Source organism: Xiphophorus couchianus, chromosome 14 (assembly GCF_001444195.1).
Source record: "Xiphophorus couchianus chromosome 14, X_couchianus-1.0, whole genome shotgun sequence".
NCBI classification, from domain to species: Eukaryota; Metazoa; Chordata; class Actinopteri; order Cyprinodontiformes; family Poeciliidae; genus Xiphophorus; species Xiphophorus couchianus.
The window spans coordinates 6,034,739-6,053,400 of NC_040241.1; the positions used below are offsets into that span (position 1 = coordinate 6,034,739).

At 38.8% G+C, this 18,662-nt stretch overlaps 3 protein-coding genes across 4 annotated transcripts in view; all 3 read left to right on the forward strand.

The window, feature by feature from the left end:
* Window positions 1-18,662, forward strand: part of LOC114157140 (C-type mannose receptor 2-like) — a 32,011-nt gene that overhangs the window by 9,022 nt on the left and 4,327 nt on the right. The window contains exons 3-5 of the mRNA XM_028037962.1: window positions 16,374-16,546; window positions 16,754-17,005; window positions 17,402-17,497. Of these exons, the coding sequence (XP_027893763.1) occupies window positions 16,374-16,546; window positions 16,754-17,005; window positions 17,402-17,497 (521 nt within the window). The remainder of the gene's footprint in view (window positions 1-16,373; window positions 16,547-16,753; window positions 17,006-17,401; window positions 17,498-18,662) is intronic.
* On the forward strand, window positions 1,849-18,388 carry LOC114157151 (C-type mannose receptor 2-like). Of its 2 annotated transcripts, none has more exons than XM_028037981.1 (5): window positions 1,849-1,912; window positions 2,117-2,191; window positions 2,328-2,714; window positions 2,923-3,270; window positions 17,657-18,388. In XM_028037981.1, exons 2-5 carry the CDS (start codon window positions 2,158-2,160, stop codon window positions 18,001-18,003), a joined length of 1,116 nt encoding a protein of 371 aa, XP_027893782.1. In that variant the 5' UTR covers window positions 1,849-1,912; window positions 2,117-2,157; the 3' UTR covers window positions 18,004-18,388. The 2 variants fall into 2 exon arrangements, with proteins under 2 accessions (XP_027893782.1, XP_027893784.1); XM_028037983.1 differs by lacking the exon at window positions 17,657-18,388 and adding an exon at window positions 3,511-4,561.
* Window positions 9,084-11,148, forward strand: LOC114157149 (macrophage mannose receptor 1-like). Its single transcript, XM_028037979.1, has 5 exons — window positions 9,084-9,169; window positions 9,354-9,428; window positions 9,566-9,952; window positions 10,160-10,507; window positions 10,783-11,148. The coding sequence occupies exons 2-5, from the start codon at window positions 9,395-9,397 to the stop codon at window positions 11,127-11,129; spliced, it is 1,116 nt and encodes a 371-aa protein (XP_027893780.1). The 5' UTR covers window positions 9,084-9,169; window positions 9,354-9,394; the 3' UTR covers window positions 11,130-11,148.

Here is an 18,662-nt window from a genome sequence, read left to right on the forward strand (position 1 = left end):
ACTAAAAGTTTGATTTTAACAAGGTGGACCTCTCTCAAAATGCAGAGTAACAATGTTTTTCATCATGTACACCGATAGTGACAGGCCTGTGAGTGACTTCAGCCGTCTTAACTGGGGGGGAAAAAATGAGAGGATATGTTTATATTTTAAAGTGCTTTTGTATAACCCTGAAAAATTCCCCCGACTGAGTTTATCGTGAAAGAATCTCCCCCTCCTGGTGTGGACGGTGCTATCCACACAAAGGTTTTATACAGCGGCGACAATGATGTCCTCTAAATGTGCCTGGCACAGAGCCTCCTAGTCTACGGCCTCAAAATTCCCCCCATCAGTTTCCTTCTCAGTTACTTTTATTCTCAGGTTCTTTTCTGAACAACGGGGTTTATACACGCAGCAGAGATAAAACAAGATTGTGATCTGATTTTCCAAGAGGAAGTCTGACTTCGGAGAGGTATGAAGACCTGATGTTTGCGTAAAACAAATTGAAAATGTACATTTTCTCTTATAGAGCAGGTCACAACTCTTGCCAGGGTCACATTTTTTTCATGGTGGGCTGGACTAGTGCTCTGATAGATGTTTAAATCTTGTAGCCCCTCGGTTTGAATATTAAGGCTCTGAAATATTTAAGTTAAACTGTTATTATCCCCATCTCAGCTCCTTCAGACTAGCTCAACAGATGTGCAGGAATTATCAAAAAATTGGCAATTAGCAAAACATTTGAAACCTTGATACGTGTTCCTGAAAACCACACCAAGTCAAACCGTTGGGATGGATGGATTCTCATCTTATTTTTTATTAAGCTACTTTGGAAAATTATAAGAATAACAACTAACAACATAGATGTGCTTAACATGAACCTTGACGACGGTTGCCGAAAAACAAAACCAGCTCAAAAATATACGGTAGCCAAAAACATGGCACCTCTTCAAAACATTGAAAATAATTTGACCACAGGGACAACGATAAGTAATTGTTGCAAATTACTGTAAATTTCCAAATAGAGCTGTAGATTTAAATGTATCTGTTCACTCCACAGAAACTGATACATCCCATAAAAATCACTTGATTGAAGAGAAGATGTGTACTCTGGTGTAGCAGCATCTAGTTTATTATAAGAAGAGGAAACAATTTCCTGATTGACATCAAGGAATTAACTTGCCCTGCATCCTTTTGCTCCAATACATAAGTTTTATGTTTGAAAACTATTCGTCTCACAAAATATCTGAAGACTCTTCAACACAGCATACAATATTAAATGCTCGTAAAAATCAATAAACAATTATTCTTTTAGCAAAGATGTGTCATTGATCCATATCGTCATCTTTGAGAAGCAAAAGCAAAATAATTGTATTAATCTATCAGTGAGGAGAAACTTACACTCTAAATAAACTGATTAATTAAGAGTGAAGCTAAACTTAAGATGAAGCTATAAAAACTGGTTTTATAAAAACTGGATAAAAAAAAAAGTGACAAGTCAGTTTTCCCAGGATTTCCTGTTAAAAACCCCTGATGCATAAAGCAGCTTTTCACTAGAGCTGCTGTTCTCACGATTTCATCAGTTTGTTCTGAAAGACGTCTGTAACAAAGTTTATTTGAAAGTCAAATAGAAACCAGAAGGTACAAATTAAAAGCTGTAATATTATAATCCATGTGTCCTGATCACGCGATGCTAAAAAAAGACAGTTTCCCTGTTAATTAAATCATGTTTCCAGGATGTAGAGGTCGGCTCATCTTAATATTTTATTTCCTCTTCACAGTTTTTGAATGCCTTTTTTGTGAAACGTATTCCTACCATGTTTTGAATATTAAAATGATGAAAGTCAAATTCAGCTGCTGTTTGGCTACAAACAGTTCAGCTGGAACAGTTTTCAGCAGAGCATCAAGAGAAGAGCAACTAGTTACTGAGGAAGGAGATGTAAGTTTTATTAAAAAGTTTGTTATTAAGTGTAAATTTCATAAATGCTTACATTATTCTTTATTTCTATTATCATGTTGCTATTTTAGTTAGGAAAAAACTGCACTATTATTTCCTGTCTCCGTCTCTCTGCTCTCATTGTTTCTCTGTCCAGTGGAGGGAGAGCTGCAGCTTTTCACTGTTTAAATGTTCTTCATCCAACAGAGACAAACTGCTGGAGGAAAATAATTCATCTGACAGCAAAGATGCAGTGGAGTCTGATTCTGCTCTTCCTGATGGGTAAGTTGATCTGAAACACAACTAGACTACGAGGAAATAAAGTTATTTCTTTGTTATCACACTGAAATGTTAATGAAAGCAGTTTATTAACTGCTTGGAAGAAATCCTCCCAATTTAATATATTTTATGTTCACAGCTCAGTGTTGCTTCATGGACTGTCAGCTCTATCAGTTTCACTACATTAATGAGAATAAAAACTGGACTGAAGCTCAGCAGTACTGCAGAGAGAAACACACTGACCTGGCCACAGTGACTAACATGAAGGACATGAAGAGACTCATCAACATCTCAGCTGGATATAAGACGGCAGCATGGATTGGTCTGTATGATCAAACAAATGGTAACAGAACATGGTTCTGGTCTCTGCCTGGACTGGAGTTCAATGAAAGTGAGACAAAATGGCAGCAAGGAGAACCAAATGATGGTGGAAATCAAGTACCTGAGAACTGTGGGATTCTGGATAAAAGTCTCACATGGGGAGTTCAGGGTTGCCAGAAGACTAAATATTTCCTCTGCTATGATGGTGAGTATTAAAAAACACAGAATCTAAACTCTTTAGATTGTCCAATAAAAGTATCTGGATTAAACATTTAATGAATAAAGGAAGTAGCAATTTCACTCTCAGATAACAGGAACTGTAGCTTCAATGCATTTGCCAGTGAACCTGATTTTATGCTTAACCTGAAAAATAGTTATAAATTATGATTTGCATTTGTCTGTTTACTCCACAGAAACTAATAAAACCCATAAATATCACCTGATTAAAGACATGAAGACCTGGCTGGAAGCTCAGAGTTACTGCAGAGAGAAACACACAGACCTGATCAGTGGAACGAAGCAACTACAGGATGAAGAAGTGAGGAAATTGATGAACTCTTCAAGCACTTACCCATACATTGGTTTATTCAGAGACACTTGGAGGTGGTCAGATGGAAGCAGTTTCTCTTTCAGACACTGGAATAATGACTTTAACTATCCACAATCCAACAGTGGTCAATGTGCCATGACTGTGTTTAATGATGGAGGCAGATGGAAGAATGTGAGCTGTGCTGAAAGAAAACCCTTCATCTGTTATCATGGTGAGTGTTCAAAAACATATCAGTATGTGTAACATAAAACTCCAGGTTCTCAGTCACACGTCTTTAAAAAATATCAACATTACAGTCAGGTTCATGCGACTTAGCAAATAACAGTTTTGATTACATGTATTAACATGTTTTATAATCAGCTGATCAAAGTTACTTTCTTTTAGGCACTTTTAAAATGTTTTTGAATGACTCTTAGTTTTATTCTTTATATTTTATGTACTTTCATACCAGATAAAGTGATCCTGATCAAAGAAAATAAAACCTGGAAGGACGCCTTGACCTACTGCAGAGATCACCACCATGACCTGGTCACCATCACCAACATGGATGATCAGAGATGGATCCAGGAGAAAGTCAAGAACGCATCGACTGATTTTGTCTGGATTGGACTGCGTTTCAACTGCAGTATGAATGTTTGGTTCTGGGTCTGTGCTAACTGGGCCTGGGATGAACAGAATGACTGCAACATGTTTGGAGTTATGGAGGCAGGAGGAGAGTATCAGTGGTTCCAAAGAAACGGCAGCGAGAGATTTAACTTCATCTGTTCTTAACTCTCTTCTCTTACTATCAGCTTTTTTCCCCCTTTGTGCTTCTTTTCATAAAGTTGCTGGTTTATACAAACGTCTCAAAATGTAGCGCTTTAATTTTGGCAAGAAATTACACATAATACAGAATATTAAAAATGGCTTTAGGCTTTAAATATTTTTTTGTGAAATATTTTTTAAATTAATTTTTTTAGATTTCCTTTTCTTTATGATGTTTCTTGTGTGCATAGATTTTTTTTCCCTGGCAAAATATGCAGTAGTTGTGAATGTTTGCTCATCCCTGATGAAATGTTGCTTTGACATTAAAGAAAAAAAAAAAAAAACACTTAATAAATCTTGAAAAAAACCCGCAAGACTTTGGTATTAAGTCTTACACCTGTCAGTTATCTTGTCAGACATTTTTGCATTTCTATTATTTAATTGAATCAATGGTTTACAGTTTTGGTGAGTCGGACCTTCTTTTCAACAGACTCGGTACCTGAAGCGCAAAACACTTACTAATACACACACACACACACACACACACACACAAAACAAGTTGCAGGTGTAACTTTAAAGCTCCGACAGCTTTAAACTCTTACAGAAAATAAATAAATTTAAAAAAAAAAACTTTTTACACTTTATAGCCCAACATTTTTTCTTCTTGATAGCAAGCTTTTGTGAGTATCTCAGTCTTTTAAGCTATTCGGGATATTTAATGGGTTTTGTGCTCTCAAATAAAAATATTTTAAACAAAATCGCCAAGACTCTTTTGTGAACAACACACAGTCTTGCACTGGTCGTTGAGTGTTCTGTGATGGCTTATGACTTAAGGAACTAATGTAAACGTGGTGGTTCTGGTTGATTAAACATTATGTGAAAAACAAAGAGATTGCCAATCGTCAAACAAAAGGAATGATGTTGATGTTCTGCGCTATTTTAGAACTGTAGTTTGGCAAAGGCAACGGAGGAAGTGAGCGAAGACGTTCAGTCTGTGTTTGCCACGCCTACAAACACTAACCAATTAAATTCAGAGTGAGGGGAATGTTTAAGACATTAAGTGATCTTTACCCCTACTCCCATGGACCAGGGGTCTCAAACTCCAGTCCTTGAGGGCCGCTGTCCTGCAGGTTTTAGATGTGCCACAGGTACAAAACACTGGAATGAAATGGCTTATTTACCTCCTCCTTGTGTAGATCAGTTCTCCAGAGCAGGGGTGGGCAACTCCAGGCCTCAAGGGCCGGTCTCCTGCAACGTTTAGATGTATCTCTATTTCAACACACCTGAGTCAAATAATGAGGTCATTAGCAGGACTCTGGAAAACCTGACTGCACTTGGGAGGTGATTCAGCTGTTGAATTCAAGTGTGTTGAACCAGGGAGACATCTAAGAGTTGCAGGACACCGGCCCTCGAGGACCAGGATTGCCCACCCCTGCTCCAGAGCCTTAATGACCTAATTATTCTATTCAGGTGGTGCAGCAGAGGCACATGTAAAAGTTGCAGGACTGCGGCCCTTGAGGACTGGAGTTTGAGGCGGTTCAGCAACTGCTGCTGCACAACTATGCACAAGAGATTTCTGAAGCAGGACTGTTCAGTTGAACTAGCGGACCAGACGCATTTGCAACCAACGCCTGATGAAGGACCTTGTGTATCCGACACATGGTGTAAGTTGGTTTTTTCATGTGACTTACCTTTAAATGTTAAAGTTCCTTCAAACTCATTTATCGGTTTGTCTCACTCTTTTTGCGTCGTGGAAGTGAAAGTTTTTCGTTATAGTTACTTTCCGTTTGTCCACCATCGGACATACTGTAGGTTTTATTTCAGTTTTAGTGAATTTTAGTTTAGTTTTTACCCTTTCGGGTCCGCAATTGGGCAAAATGTTGACCACCGGAAGGACCCAGGGTGGACGCGAGTGATTTGAAGGCCGCGGGCCCGTCCAGCCCCCCACCGCCAATACTTCAATGACCCACAACGGAGTTTTATGGAGCGGCTCCCGCATCGGCGTTCTCCCAGTCGGCCTCGAGAATCTCGTTCATCCACGTCTCTGTTCTCCTTCAGACGACAGCAACAGATCCTGAGACTAAATAAATAAATGATATTAAACATTGGACTATTGTCAAAGTCTTTGGCAATGGTGTCAGAATTGTGTGGCCTTTTATATTCGAAAAATACCACATTCCAAGACTTGCGCTTAAAATATTTTTATACGGACAATTTTCTACAGTCTTCATAAGGCAACAGGTTATTTCAGACAGGTGAAATATTTGGTTCAACCAGGTAAACTGTCAGGGACACCAAACGGCGACGAAGACCAAGGCGACGACCAGGTGAGTTCAACAAAAGTATCTCTTTAAGGTATAAAGAGCCATAGTGTGGCTCTTTATACCTGACACTGGCACAGGTGGACTTAAATATACACAGGAAGGTAATCAGGAAAACAGAAAACAGCTGGAGCAATAAAGGGTAATTGAGAACACAAAGGCGTAGAAAATTAACCAAAATAACAAGCGACAAACCTGTACCATGACAGTAACTTTGGCAAATAAAGAGCTAATATTTCCAAATTCACATAATGATGATGATGATTCCCAAGCTGATGGGAATAAACGCAGTAAAAAAAAACCAAAAAACTTGCTGGTAAGCTGATTTGTTCCCATGTTACAAAGAGGGAACAGATTATTTCAGGGTCACTGATGTGTAAGGATTTCCATCAGGCTAAATTAAAAATTTAAAAAAATATGTATATCCATTGCAATCATTAAAACATTTGAAATGTGCACTCAGAAATCATTATTAAAAATTAAAATGAGACTTTTAAAAAGTTTATTTAAAAAAACGTAATACTCAAACGTCATATAAACAACATGCAACGAGTCTATGTCATTTCTAATAAGTCCAAATTAAAAGACAAAAGGGAATTGAATTATGTTTATTTTTACACATTCTCAACTGATATCGCGTGTCTTCAAAGTGAAACTTTTACATTTTCTGTTAACTTCTCATGTGACATTCTGGCATTCAAATTTGCATTCTTTAGCACTTGGTCAAGGAGTGTGTTTGTGTGCTGGGCCAGAGTGGTTGATTTTACACGACAGCTTGACTCAGGTTTTCACACAGACTTTTTGCATTTTCTTACATTGCATATGGGCATGAATCTTATTATAAACTCTAGCCAGGATGACAAATTGTTTGCCTCTTCTTCCGTTTTTGATCCGTCGTCCATCCATGAAAGTGGTCGATACGGGATACTTTGGCCGATTCATCATCTTGCTCTGCTGCCCATGTAATTAGCTTACAATTAGCCTGCACTATGCATAGGTTCACCGATTGAATCCACCGCTATCAAGTCACTATTATACAAGTAGGCAAACAACTCTTCCTTTAGGTCAAATAAAAACTCTCTAGTTGTGTAAGGGAAAGCCATGGAACAGTGATGAAGACCAGGTGAGTCCAAAACAAATCTTTAATGGTCAGGAACCAAAAAGCACAACAGTGTGGGGAAAATATAAAAGTAGAGTCAACTTGGGGAAACACAACAGAGAATCCGATGATGCAAAGGAGGAACAGGTGAACTTAAATATACACAGGGAAGTAATCAAGACACAGAAAACAGCTGGAGCATTAAGGGGTAACAGGGAACGCAAAGGTGGAGCAAATTAACCAAAATGAGCAGCGACAAAACTAGGATCATGACAGCCCTCCCCACCTCACCCCCATCAACCAGAGGCGACCACCAGAGGCCAAAACAGCAGGGGTGAACAGAGGGGCGCTGGAAGGAAGGCAAAAAGTCCAAAACAAAAACAAAATCAGTCCAGTGCGCCACCATGTGGCCGGAGTGGGGTAAGCCCAACAAAGTACGGAAACCTACCAAAACGGCGACGGCCTCCTGTTAAAAGGTCCGGAGGGTGATGATGTGGAGGGCTGGACCCCCGACACGGAAAAGAGCAGAGCAGAAGTGAAAAGTCCAGCCGACGTCGACAGAGAAGGCGGACAACCTGGAGAACCCTCGGTCGGTGACGGCGGATGACACACAGCCCATGGAGGTGGTCTGACCTGAGTCTCTGCCTGTTCTGGGCACCCTGGGGTTCATCATGACCCCCAGAACCCGAAGGCCTCAGCGCAACGGCTGAGTCTGGGACGCTAACTGGAGGCTCTGGGATGATACCTTGAGGCGAGATGCTAACCAGTATTTATTTAATTTTTTATTTTTTTTGTACATGATAGTGGTTACTAACGATTACGCGCATACCTCCTCCATAATGCAATATTTGATTGGATCTTTCTACTCAGACTTATAAAGTGTCTGAACTTCAATCTTCTTATCTTGTAAAAAGTGTTTGCTGCAAATCCACGATTACACCGAGGGCTGACAGTCCTTTGACTGGCTGCTGCTATCCATCGCCAGCGTGTTTTTCCTCAATAGAAGTTATAAAATAAAATGACAAGTTTGGTTTGCACCCTTGTCTGTTTTAATGTGAAATCAATTAAACAGAAGTGATATTAGGTTACCACATGTCTGTTTTCTGACAGGCTTTACAGGAGCGCATAGGACATCGTGTCCTCTGGTGTTCCAGCAGGTACTACGAGGGGAAAAAACTACTTCCTGGTTTGGATTAGGGAAGTAAAATTTCCCCCTTATAATTTTTCTTCCTGTATGCATATTTTATTCTCTGCCTGCTTTTCCACTCACAACACATAAACAACTATTCCATAAGTGCTCTTTAAATGAATTAAAGCTTATCTAGCAAAGATGTATCATAAATCCATACATTCATCTTTGAGAAGCTGGTTCCTGCTGTTCTATGGAGATGTTAGTGGAGGAGTCAAAGACTTCAGAATTACATTAAAGAAACATGATAATTGTGTTAATCCAACAGTGAGGAGAAACTAACACAATCAATTGACAGATAAGAGCAATTCGTCTAAATTCAATGTGAAACAAAACTGGTTATTCCTGCTTTATCTGGATTTCTTGTTCGAAACTGTAGACAATAAATTTTAAGCTGAAAGAGAAAATCAGCTTTTGCTATCTGTAATATATTATTAGAAAGGTAAGCAGAAACTGTAAGGGACAAACTACAAGCAGTGATGTCACAGCTCAACACTGAATCAAGTTTTTCCTGGTTATTTTCCCAGCTAGATTTTGTTGCATGTAATTATTAGTTTTTCTTCCTCTTTACAGTTTGTGAAGGGTTTCTTTGTGAAACATGTTCCTGCTCTGCTTCGAATATGTAAATATGAAATGGTACAATTCAGCTGCTATTTAGAGATGTGGGAAAGTAGGATATCAACAGTTTACCTGGGACCGTTTCAAGCGGCGCATCAAGAGGAGAGAACCCATTCACTGAGAGACAAAGAAAAGAAATGTAGGTTTCATAGAAATGTAGTTTTAGTCATTACACTATTTTCATGTAAGCACATTTTTAGTTTAGAAAAAGTTGCACTATTTTTTCTACCTGCTCTGTCTCCGTCTCTCTGCTCTCATTGTTTCTCTGTCCAGTGGAGGGAGAGCTGCAGCTTTTCACTGTTTAAATGTTCTTCATCCAACAGAGACAAACTGCTGGAGGAAAATAATTCATCTGACAGCAAAGATGCAGTGGAGTCTGATTCTGCTCTTCCTGATGGGTAAGTTGATCTGAAACACAACTAGACTACGAGGAAATAAAGTTATTTCTTTGTTATCACACTGAAATGTTAATGAAAGCAGTTCATTCAATGTTTGGGAAGAAATCCTCCCAATTTAACATGCTTTATGTTCACAGCTCAGTGTTGCTTCATTGACTGTCAGCTCTATCAGTTTCACTACATTAATCAGAATAAAAACTGGACTGAAGCTCAGCAGTACTGCAGAGAGAAACACACTGACCTGGCCACAGTGACTAACATGAAGGACATGGAGAGACTCAACAACATCTCAGCTGGATATAAGACGGCAGCATGGATTGGTCTGTATGATCAAACAAATGGTAACAGAACATGGTTCTGGTCTCTGCCTGGACTGGAGTTCAATGAAAGTGAGACAAAATGGCAGCAAGGAGAACCAAATGATGGTGGAAATCAAGTACCTGAGAACTGTGGGGCTATGAATAAAGATCTCACATGGCTAGATGACGGTTGCCAGAAGACTAAATATTTCCTCTGCTATGATGGTGAGTATTAAAAACACAGAATCTAAACTCTTTAGATTGTCCAATAAAAGTATCTGGATAAAACATTTAATGAATAAAGGAAGTAGCAATTTCACTCTCAGATAACAGGAACTGTAGCTTCAATGCATTTGCCAGTGAACCTGATTTTATGCTTATCCTGAAAAATAGTTATAAATTATGATTTGTATTTGTCTGTTTACTCCACAGAAACTAATAAAACCCATAAATATCACCTGATTAAAGACATGAAGACCTGGCTGGAAGCTCAGAGTTACTGCAGAGAGAAACACACAGACCTGATCAGTGGAACGAAGCAACTACAGGATGAAGAAGTGAAGAAATTGATGAACTCTTCAAGCACTTACCCACACATTGGTTTATTCAGAGACACTTGGAGGTGGTCAGATGGAAACAGTTTCTCTTTCAGACACTGGAATAATGACTTTAACTATCCACAATCCAACAGTGGTCAATGTGCCATGACTGTGTTTAATGATGGAGGCAGATGGAGGAATGTGAGCTGTGCTGAAAGAAAACCCTTCATCTGTTATGATGGTGAGTTCTTGTTGCAATAAGACAAAGTATTTAAATCTAAATGAATAAGTAGGAATAAATAAAAGAGCTTTATTATACTGTTGAAGACTCTCTGTCATATAAATACTAAATCTATTAAAATAAATTATTACATTTACACATAAATTGCATAAAACATGTAGAAATATGAAACATTTTGAACCTTTTAAATTGTTCTTGTTGCCCAGGCTCTGTGTCTTGACATAATTGAAGCTCCTGTTGCAATGATTTATTGTGTTTATTGCTTCTTGATGTAGATAAAGTGATCCTGATCACAGAAAATAAAACCTGGGAGGACGCCTTGTACTACTGCAGAGATCACCACCATGACCTGGTCACCATCACCAACATGGATGATCAGAGATGGATCCAGGAGAAAGTCAAGAACGCATCGACTGATTATGTCTGGACGGGTCTGCGCTACACCTGCACTCTGGATTTGTGGTTCTGGGTCAGTGATGAGGTGGTCATCTATAAGAACTGGACCGAAGGTGAACCAATGGACGACTGTGACATGTCTGGAGCCATGGAGACGAAAAGGAACCATCAGTGGTTCAAAAGAAATGATGATGAGTTGCTTAATTTCATCTGTTCTAAAGAGTAAAATCTACTCTGTTCTTTTGTTTTTGTTTCTTTCTTATGTGTGTGATTCATATTACACGTTGGTTTGAATAATTTTACTTCCCAAACTGAGAAAATACTCTTTGGTGGTGTTTGGTTTTCTAGTGTGCTATGCAGCGTGCCAGTGTTATATATCGTCTCTTATACTTTTATGTCATTGACATCAAGTGTACAAACTTTTATTTGATGTATTTAATATTTCAGTGCTTTTTAAGCCACCCTTGATCTGGACGGGTTCTGTCGGATGTTTTTGCTGTTTCCAGTGAGTTAACTTGTAATCAGAAGTTGTGGGTTTGATTCCAGGTTCATCTCGCTACTTTCTGATGTTCCCCTGAGCAAGGCACTTCAGCCCAAGTTGTGCCAATCCTCTGACTGGTGTGCGAATATGAGCTACATAAATCTTTTTTATGCACCATAAATCAACTGTGTTTACTTGCTAATCTACTTCATTGTGTTCCCACTGGTCCTCATCTTCATTGATTGATTTCTCCTCCTTTAATTCCTAATTCTTTTAACATAGTTAATCACTTGTTTTCTCGACTTATTTACTTTAATCATTTTATTGTGTGTCTAGCAGTTAAAGGCCTATTTTTCTTTTTTAGATCTCTATAAGGCACTTTGTATTACATCTGATTGTGTGAAAGTGCACTCCCAATAAAGTTTGATTTTGAAGCAGTATTTATTTTTTATTTACATTTAATATTTTAAAATGCTCGTCATAAATTATTGACATGCTTCCCAGATATCAGTGGAACAATCTTTAATCTTATTACTCCAATCAGAACTTTTTAATAATTGCTGACCAGCATTTTTAAAATGTTTTTACTACTATCTTAACGATTTATCTTTGGCTACCTTTAAGTCTTCTACTATGTTGAATTGTGAACTTTGGCTGGACGACATCCAAAATGTTAATATTACTTCCAGTGTGTAGAAAAAAAAACATGTTAATACATTTTAAATATTCCTTAAACCTCCATCTGTTCAGGTTGAACCGTAACAGCTTGGATTGAATGTGTGACAGACTTTCAGCAGCAGTTAAAGCGGAAAAGATTCGAGTCATTTGCCATGTAGAGAAATGACAGAAGTAAGATTTGGCCAGCAGATGGCAGCAGAGTCAGGTTAAAACAGAAGGTACTGTTTGCATCCCGTTCACTCAGGATGATTTGCATTGTCGGATCCTTTCTCACGAATCATAAATGTTTATGCAGGAAATTACAACACCGTCTCTGTCCTGAATTTCAAATATAGAGTCTTTTAGTAATGCAGAGGCGAAGAATGAGACAAAGTCAGATTTGCTTCATTTTTTTTCATATTTTCTTCAGTCACTTAAGGAACCGCAAAACTAATTTTGTGGTAAAGTTCTGCACAATTCATGTGGTTTGTTTCTACGTCAGATCAGGATAAAAAAAATTCAAGCTTATGAATTTTTACTAAGTGTTCAAATGAAAAGCTAACTGGGACTAAATGGCCAACATGGTGGAAAACTTTAATAGAGGCTAAAAAGACGTTAGATAAACTGAATGCAGATGACAAAAACTTCAACTCCATACACCATGACTTTAGTCCATCCATCCATCTCCTTCCGCTTATCCGAGGTCGGGTCGCGGGGGTAGCAGCTTCAGAAGGGAGGCCCAGACTTCCCTCTCACATACTTTGCCATGTGATCATGGATTGTTGAACTGACAGCATTGATGCATTCATTTTGATGGCAAGTAACATATTATCAATGAGTACTTTAACTTGCTCAGGATCAGATTTTTTTATTTAATTTGTGTAGCCGCTCGTTCTTTTTCTCTCTACTGCGCTCTCCTGCAATAATGTACTGATCCCTTTTCCCATCCTTAGTCTTCGCACAATCCCAACAGCATTCAAATGGCTTTTCTTGAGGTAGTCCAACTTCCATTCAGTCCACGTTTTTCCCTCTGAAAACTCGCTTGCTACTTTGGCTTCGCTACATGTTTTGCAGAGTAAACTTTTCTCACTCGAAAAAGAAAAAATCGGACCCAGTTTCACCACTTGTCCTTCTATTTGCACAAGCTCCGACAGAAACTCCATCTTAAAAGAAGCGCATTTCTTTATTACTTTGGCTTGATGAGTGGATGTCCCACTGCCTGTTCGCTTAGCCATGCTAGGGTGTTAGCTTTCGAGTCTCTTAACTCCGCCCTAGCAAATCTGCACGGTGACATAGCGCATATTGGCAAGGCACGTACACACAATAGCATGCGACGATTGGCTGCATAGCCTAAGTGAACCGTATCGTATCATTGGCTGGACACCTGTGACTCCCCGAGATTAGATCGTTATGCGTCATTGGTCCATAGTCAAAACTGATGTCAGAGCTCAATGTATAGTTTGCGTTGGATTTTATTTCATGCGCTGCAATAGATTTTATTGTGCGCCAAGAATGTGCGAGCAGTGCGCGATTGCGCAAGCGCGCAGCTTAAGAGGGAACATTGCTGATTGGCCTGATTGGTTGACATTCCTCCACAGAAATCCACTTCAATGAGTGAAAGCAAAGACAGATCAGTGAAAGGAGATGTATGACTTATTTTACAATGCAATTTCCAAAATGGAAAGTAGAATAATAATCTAGAAGAATTGTTAAAGAATTTGAGAAAACTTTTCTCATGTGTCCTCTGGTGTAGCAGCATCTAGTTTATTATAAGAAGAGGAAACAATCCGTCTCACAAACACACTATCTCATTAAAATACTGACAGCTTATCGCATAAACGAGAATGTACCGACATATTTCAACAAGTGATGTATATATTTACCGATTTTCTGCCAAATCTGTCTCCCGCAGATGAAACACTTACAGTTCACATCCACGTTCGGCACGTAGCTTAGCAACACAGGAAGACAACAAGATGCATTTCCTGCCCCGTCTTGGGAAACAGCATTGAAACACTGCTCTCTGGTGGTCAAAATGTGCAGCACCCGAGACCAACTACCTGCACATATTTAAATATAAAGAACAAATAAAATTACATAACTGAACCAAAATAATTCAATTTCATTGTTACTGTAATATAACAGAAAACCAACACTTTGCAACAGTACAAGCATTCAACCAAACTTTACCACCTGGCTACAACAGCATACAATATTAAATGCTCTTAAAAATCAATAAACAATTATTCTTTTAGCAAAGATGTGTCATTGATCCATATCATCATCTTTGAGAAGCAAAAACAAAATAATTGTATTAATCTATCAGTGAGGAGAAACTTACACTCTAAATAAACTGATTAATTAACAGTGAAGCTAAACTTAAGATGAAGCTAAACTGGTTTTATAAAAACTGGATAAAAAAAAGTGACAAGTCAGTTTTCCCAGGATTTCCTGTTAAAAACCCCTGATGCATAAAGCAGCTTTTCACTAGAGCTGCTGTTCTCACGATTTCATCAGTTTGTTCTGAAAGACGTCTGTAACAAAGTTTATTTGAAAGTCAAATAGAAACCAGAAGGTACAAATTAAAAGCTGTAATATTATAATCCATGTGTCCTGATCACGCGATGCTAAAAAAAAGACAGTTTCCCTGTTAATTAAATCATGTTTCCAGGATGTAGAGGTCGGCTCATCTTAATATTTTATTTCCTCTTCACAGTTTTTGAATGGCTTTTTTGTGAAACGTGTTCCTACCATGTTTTGAATATTAAAATGATGAAACTGTCAAATTCAGCTGCTGTTTAGCTGCAAACAGTTCAGCTGGAACAGTTTTCAGCAGAGCATCAAGAGAAGAGCAACTAGTTACTGAGGAAGGAGATGTAAGTTTTATTAAAAAGTTTATTACCGTATTTTCTGCACTATAAAGCGCTCCTAAAAACCTTCAATTTTCTCAAAAGCCAACAGTGCGCCTTATAATCTGGTGCGCCTTATATATGGACCAATATTGAGCCACAACAAATCTCGCAACTACGGTAAGCAGCCGCCGACTTCATTTTCCCCCGTAGAAGAAGAAACGCGCTGGGTTTTGTGTAAAGACCCCAAAATGGCTCCTATTAAGAGACACGTTTACGACGCAGAGTTTAAACTCAAGGCGATCAGTCACACAGTAGAACACGGGAACAGAGCAGCAGAGAGAGAATTTAACATGAACGAATCAATGATGCGGAAGTGGATATATATTGTGATTGCACTAACGTTTGATTTACCGTAACAGTATCAGACTGTTTTTTATGTGTTTATTGAATCGAGGAAAAGTTCCCCTCCACTATTTGTTATTCCTTGTTGTTGTTAAAAGATAAACTGTGTCACAAAAATACCACGTCACTGACTTTACCTCGGGAAAATAATAAAACAACTGTTTATTCATTTTGGGAATGAACAGAGTTTTCAGAACGCTGGTTTGTAATGTATTAATAAAGTTTGACTGACCTATCTCACTTTTTTGTTGACATTCCCTTAAGCGCAGTTCCATCTAATGGATGCATAACGTAAACCCAGCCTCTACTGTAGCGTCTATTCTATGCGCCTTATATATGTAAAAAGTTTTAAAATAGGCCATTCATTGAAGGTGCGCCTTATAATGCAGAAAATACGGTAAGTGTAAATTTCATAAATGCTTACATTATTCTTTATTTCTAATGTCATGTTGCTATTTTAGTTAGGAATAAACTGCACTATTATTTCCTGTCTCCGTCTCTCTGCTCTCATTGTTTCTCTGTCCAGTGGAGGGAGAGCTGCAGCTTTTCACTGTTTAAATGTTCTTCATCCAACAGAGACAAACTGCTGGAGGAAAATAATTCATCTGACAGCAAAGATGCAGTGGAGTCTGATTCTGCTCTTCCTGATGGGTAAGTTGATCTGAAACACAACTAGACTCTTTGGTTTCTGGTACATTAATTATTGGTGTAATTGGAAAGGCAATTATGTCTTTATTTATCGCACAGAAACTTAGGCAAGATCAACTCAAATAACAGTTTTAGAACTGAAATATGTTATTTTATATGTTGGCAAAATTATTGAAGTTTAATGACACATGTTAGCAATATCTTTTATCTTCACAGCTCAGTGTTGTTTCATTGACTGTCAGCTCTATCAGTTTCACTACATTAATGAGAATAAAAACTGGACTGAAGCTCAGCAGTACTGCAGAGAGAAACACACTGACCTGGCCACAGTGACTAACATGAAGGACATGAAGAGACTCAACAACATCTCAGCTGGAGATCAGAGTGAAGCTTGGATTGGTCTGATCAGTAAACCAGAATTTACCAGAACATGGTTCTGGTCTCTGCCTGGAGTGGAGTTCAATGAAAGTGAGACAAACTGGCACCAAGGAGAACCATCAGATACAGGAATTCAAGGGTTTGAGAACTGTGGGATTGTGTATCAAGATCTCACATGGGGAGTTCAGGGTTGCCAGTGGTCTGAATATTTCCTCTGCTATGATGGTGAGTATTAAAAACACAGAATCTAAACTCTTTAGATTGTCCAATAAAAGTATCTGGATAAAACATTTAATGAATAAAGGAAGTAGCAATTTCACTCTCAGATAACAGGAACTGTAGCTTCAATGCATTTGCAAGTGAACCTGATTTTATGCTTATCCTGAAAAATAGTTATAAATTATGATTTGCATTTGTCTGTTTACTACACAAAAACTAATAAAACCCATAAATATCACCTGATTAAAGACATGAAGACCTGGCTGGAAGCTCAGAGTTACTGCAGAGAGAAACACACAGACCTGATCAGTGGAACGAAGCAACTACAGGATGAAGAAGTGAAGAAATTGATGAACTCTTCAGATCATTCAGCGTACCTTGGTTTATTCAGAGACAACTGGAGGTGGTCAGATGGAAGCAGTTTCTCTTTTAGACACTGGAATAATAACTTTAACATTTCAGAATCTGGGCTGCACAGTGGCGCAGTTGGTAGCACTGTTGCCTTGCAGCAAGAAGGTCCTGGGTTCGACTCCCGGCCGGGGTCTTTCTGCATGGAGTTTGCATGTTCTCCCTGTGCATGCGTGGGTTCTCTCCGGGTACTCCGGCTTCCTCCCATAGTCCAAAAACATGACTGTCAGGTCAATTGGTTTCTCTAAATTCTCCCTAGGTGTGAGTGTGTGTGTGCATGGTTGTTTGTCCTGTATGTCTCTGTGTTGCCCTGCGACAGACTGGCGACCTGTCCAGGGTGTACCCCGCCTCTCGCCCGGAACGTAGCTGGAGATGGGCACCAGCAACCCTCCCGACCCCATTAGGGACAAGGGTGAACAGAAAATGGATGGATGGATGGATGGATTTCAGAATCTGTCAGGGATCAATGTGGATTGACTGTGTTTGATGATGGAGGCAGATGGAAGAATAAGAGTTGTACTGAAAGAAAACCCTTCATCTGTTATGATGGTGAGAAGCTCTGACTTACATGTTCACAACTCAACAGAACAATTAGGATTTTTTTATGTGTTCATTTAAATTTGTGCATGCTTTCTAGTGTTTTTAAGATGTGCATCATATTTAATGTCAAACCTGAAAATGTTTTTTTGTGCCTGCTTTTTGTGACAGATAACGTGATCCTGATCAAAGAGAAGATGAACTGGAAAGACGCCTTGACCTACTGCAGAGGTCATCATGATGACCTGGTCACCATCACCAACATGGATGATCAGAGATGGATCCAGGAGAAAGTCAAGAACGCATCGACTCCTTTTGTCTGGTTGGGTCTGCGCTTCAACTGCTTCAAGAACATCTGGTTCTGGGTCTGTAAGGAGAAGATCAGCTATCAGAACTCGACCTCAGCAGGATGGATGAACAACTGTAACACGTCTGGAGCCATGCAGGCTGGAGGAGAACATAGATGGTTCCAAAGAAACGACACAGAGGAACTGAACTTCATTTGCTCTAAGGTTTAAAGTTCATTCTGATCTCTGGTGACATGAGTTTGTTGTTTCCAAAGTGAATATTTTTGGTTTGGCTGTATAAACTTTTGAAATGTAATTTTAAAGTAGAAACTAATGTTACGGCTCCAGTAGGTCTCTTCATGCAGGGTTCTGGAGACAGACAGGTGTTGTTGTTTGGCCTGATTGAAGGTCAGGAGGTTTTTTCCCTTCACCTCCTCAGAACCCATTTGGTTTGGTTTGTGTCCTATGGTTGGTTTTTTAAGGGTTGCTTTGGCTTTTGCTTATTTTTGATTTATGAGTTTTTGCTTTAATCTATTTTGGTTTCTCATTTTGGGTTTTCCATTTTCAGGTTTGATTTCTTTAGTACAATTTAATAAAAACATTTTTCTTAAAGTCAGAAAATCCTTGTGTGGTCTCCTGTAATGTTACCCCAACAAACAAACCCGGTGGACATAACAATATATTTAGACAGGAGGAAGAAAAATATTCTTAGCAGAAGACTCTCAGTTATCGCTCTTAACATTCAGACAGTTTGTATTTTGAAACACGATAAAACAGGTTTCATATCTATGCAGAGAAAACACTCCATACGACGATCCACAGTGATTTGTAAATTGTAAAAATAAAAAATAAAATAAACTGCGTGCAACTCAGAGTACTTGTAAATAATT

Coding starts and splice junctions, on each gene's coding strand:
- LOC114157151 (XM_028037981.1), top strand. CDS start 2,158: ATGCAGTGGAGTCTGATTCTGCTCTTCCTGATGG. Junction 2,192..2,327: donor GATTCTGCTCTTCCTGATGG/GTAAGTTGATCT, acceptor TTATGTTCACAG/CTCAGTGTTGCTTCATGGAC. Junction 3,271..17,656: donor ACCCTTCATCTGTTATCATG/GTGAGTGTTCAA, acceptor TTTTTGTGACAG/ATAACGTGATCCTGATCAAA.
- LOC114157149 (XM_028037979.1), top strand. CDS start 9,395: ATGCAGTGGAGTCTGATTCTGCTCTTCCTGATGG. Junction 9,429..9,565: donor GATTCTGCTCTTCCTGATGG/GTAAGTTGATCT, acceptor TTATGTTCACAG/CTCAGTGTTGCTTCATTGAC. Junction 9,953..10,159: donor ATATTTCCTCTGCTATGATG/GTGAGTATTAAA, acceptor TTTACTCCACAG/AAACTAATAAAACCCATAAA.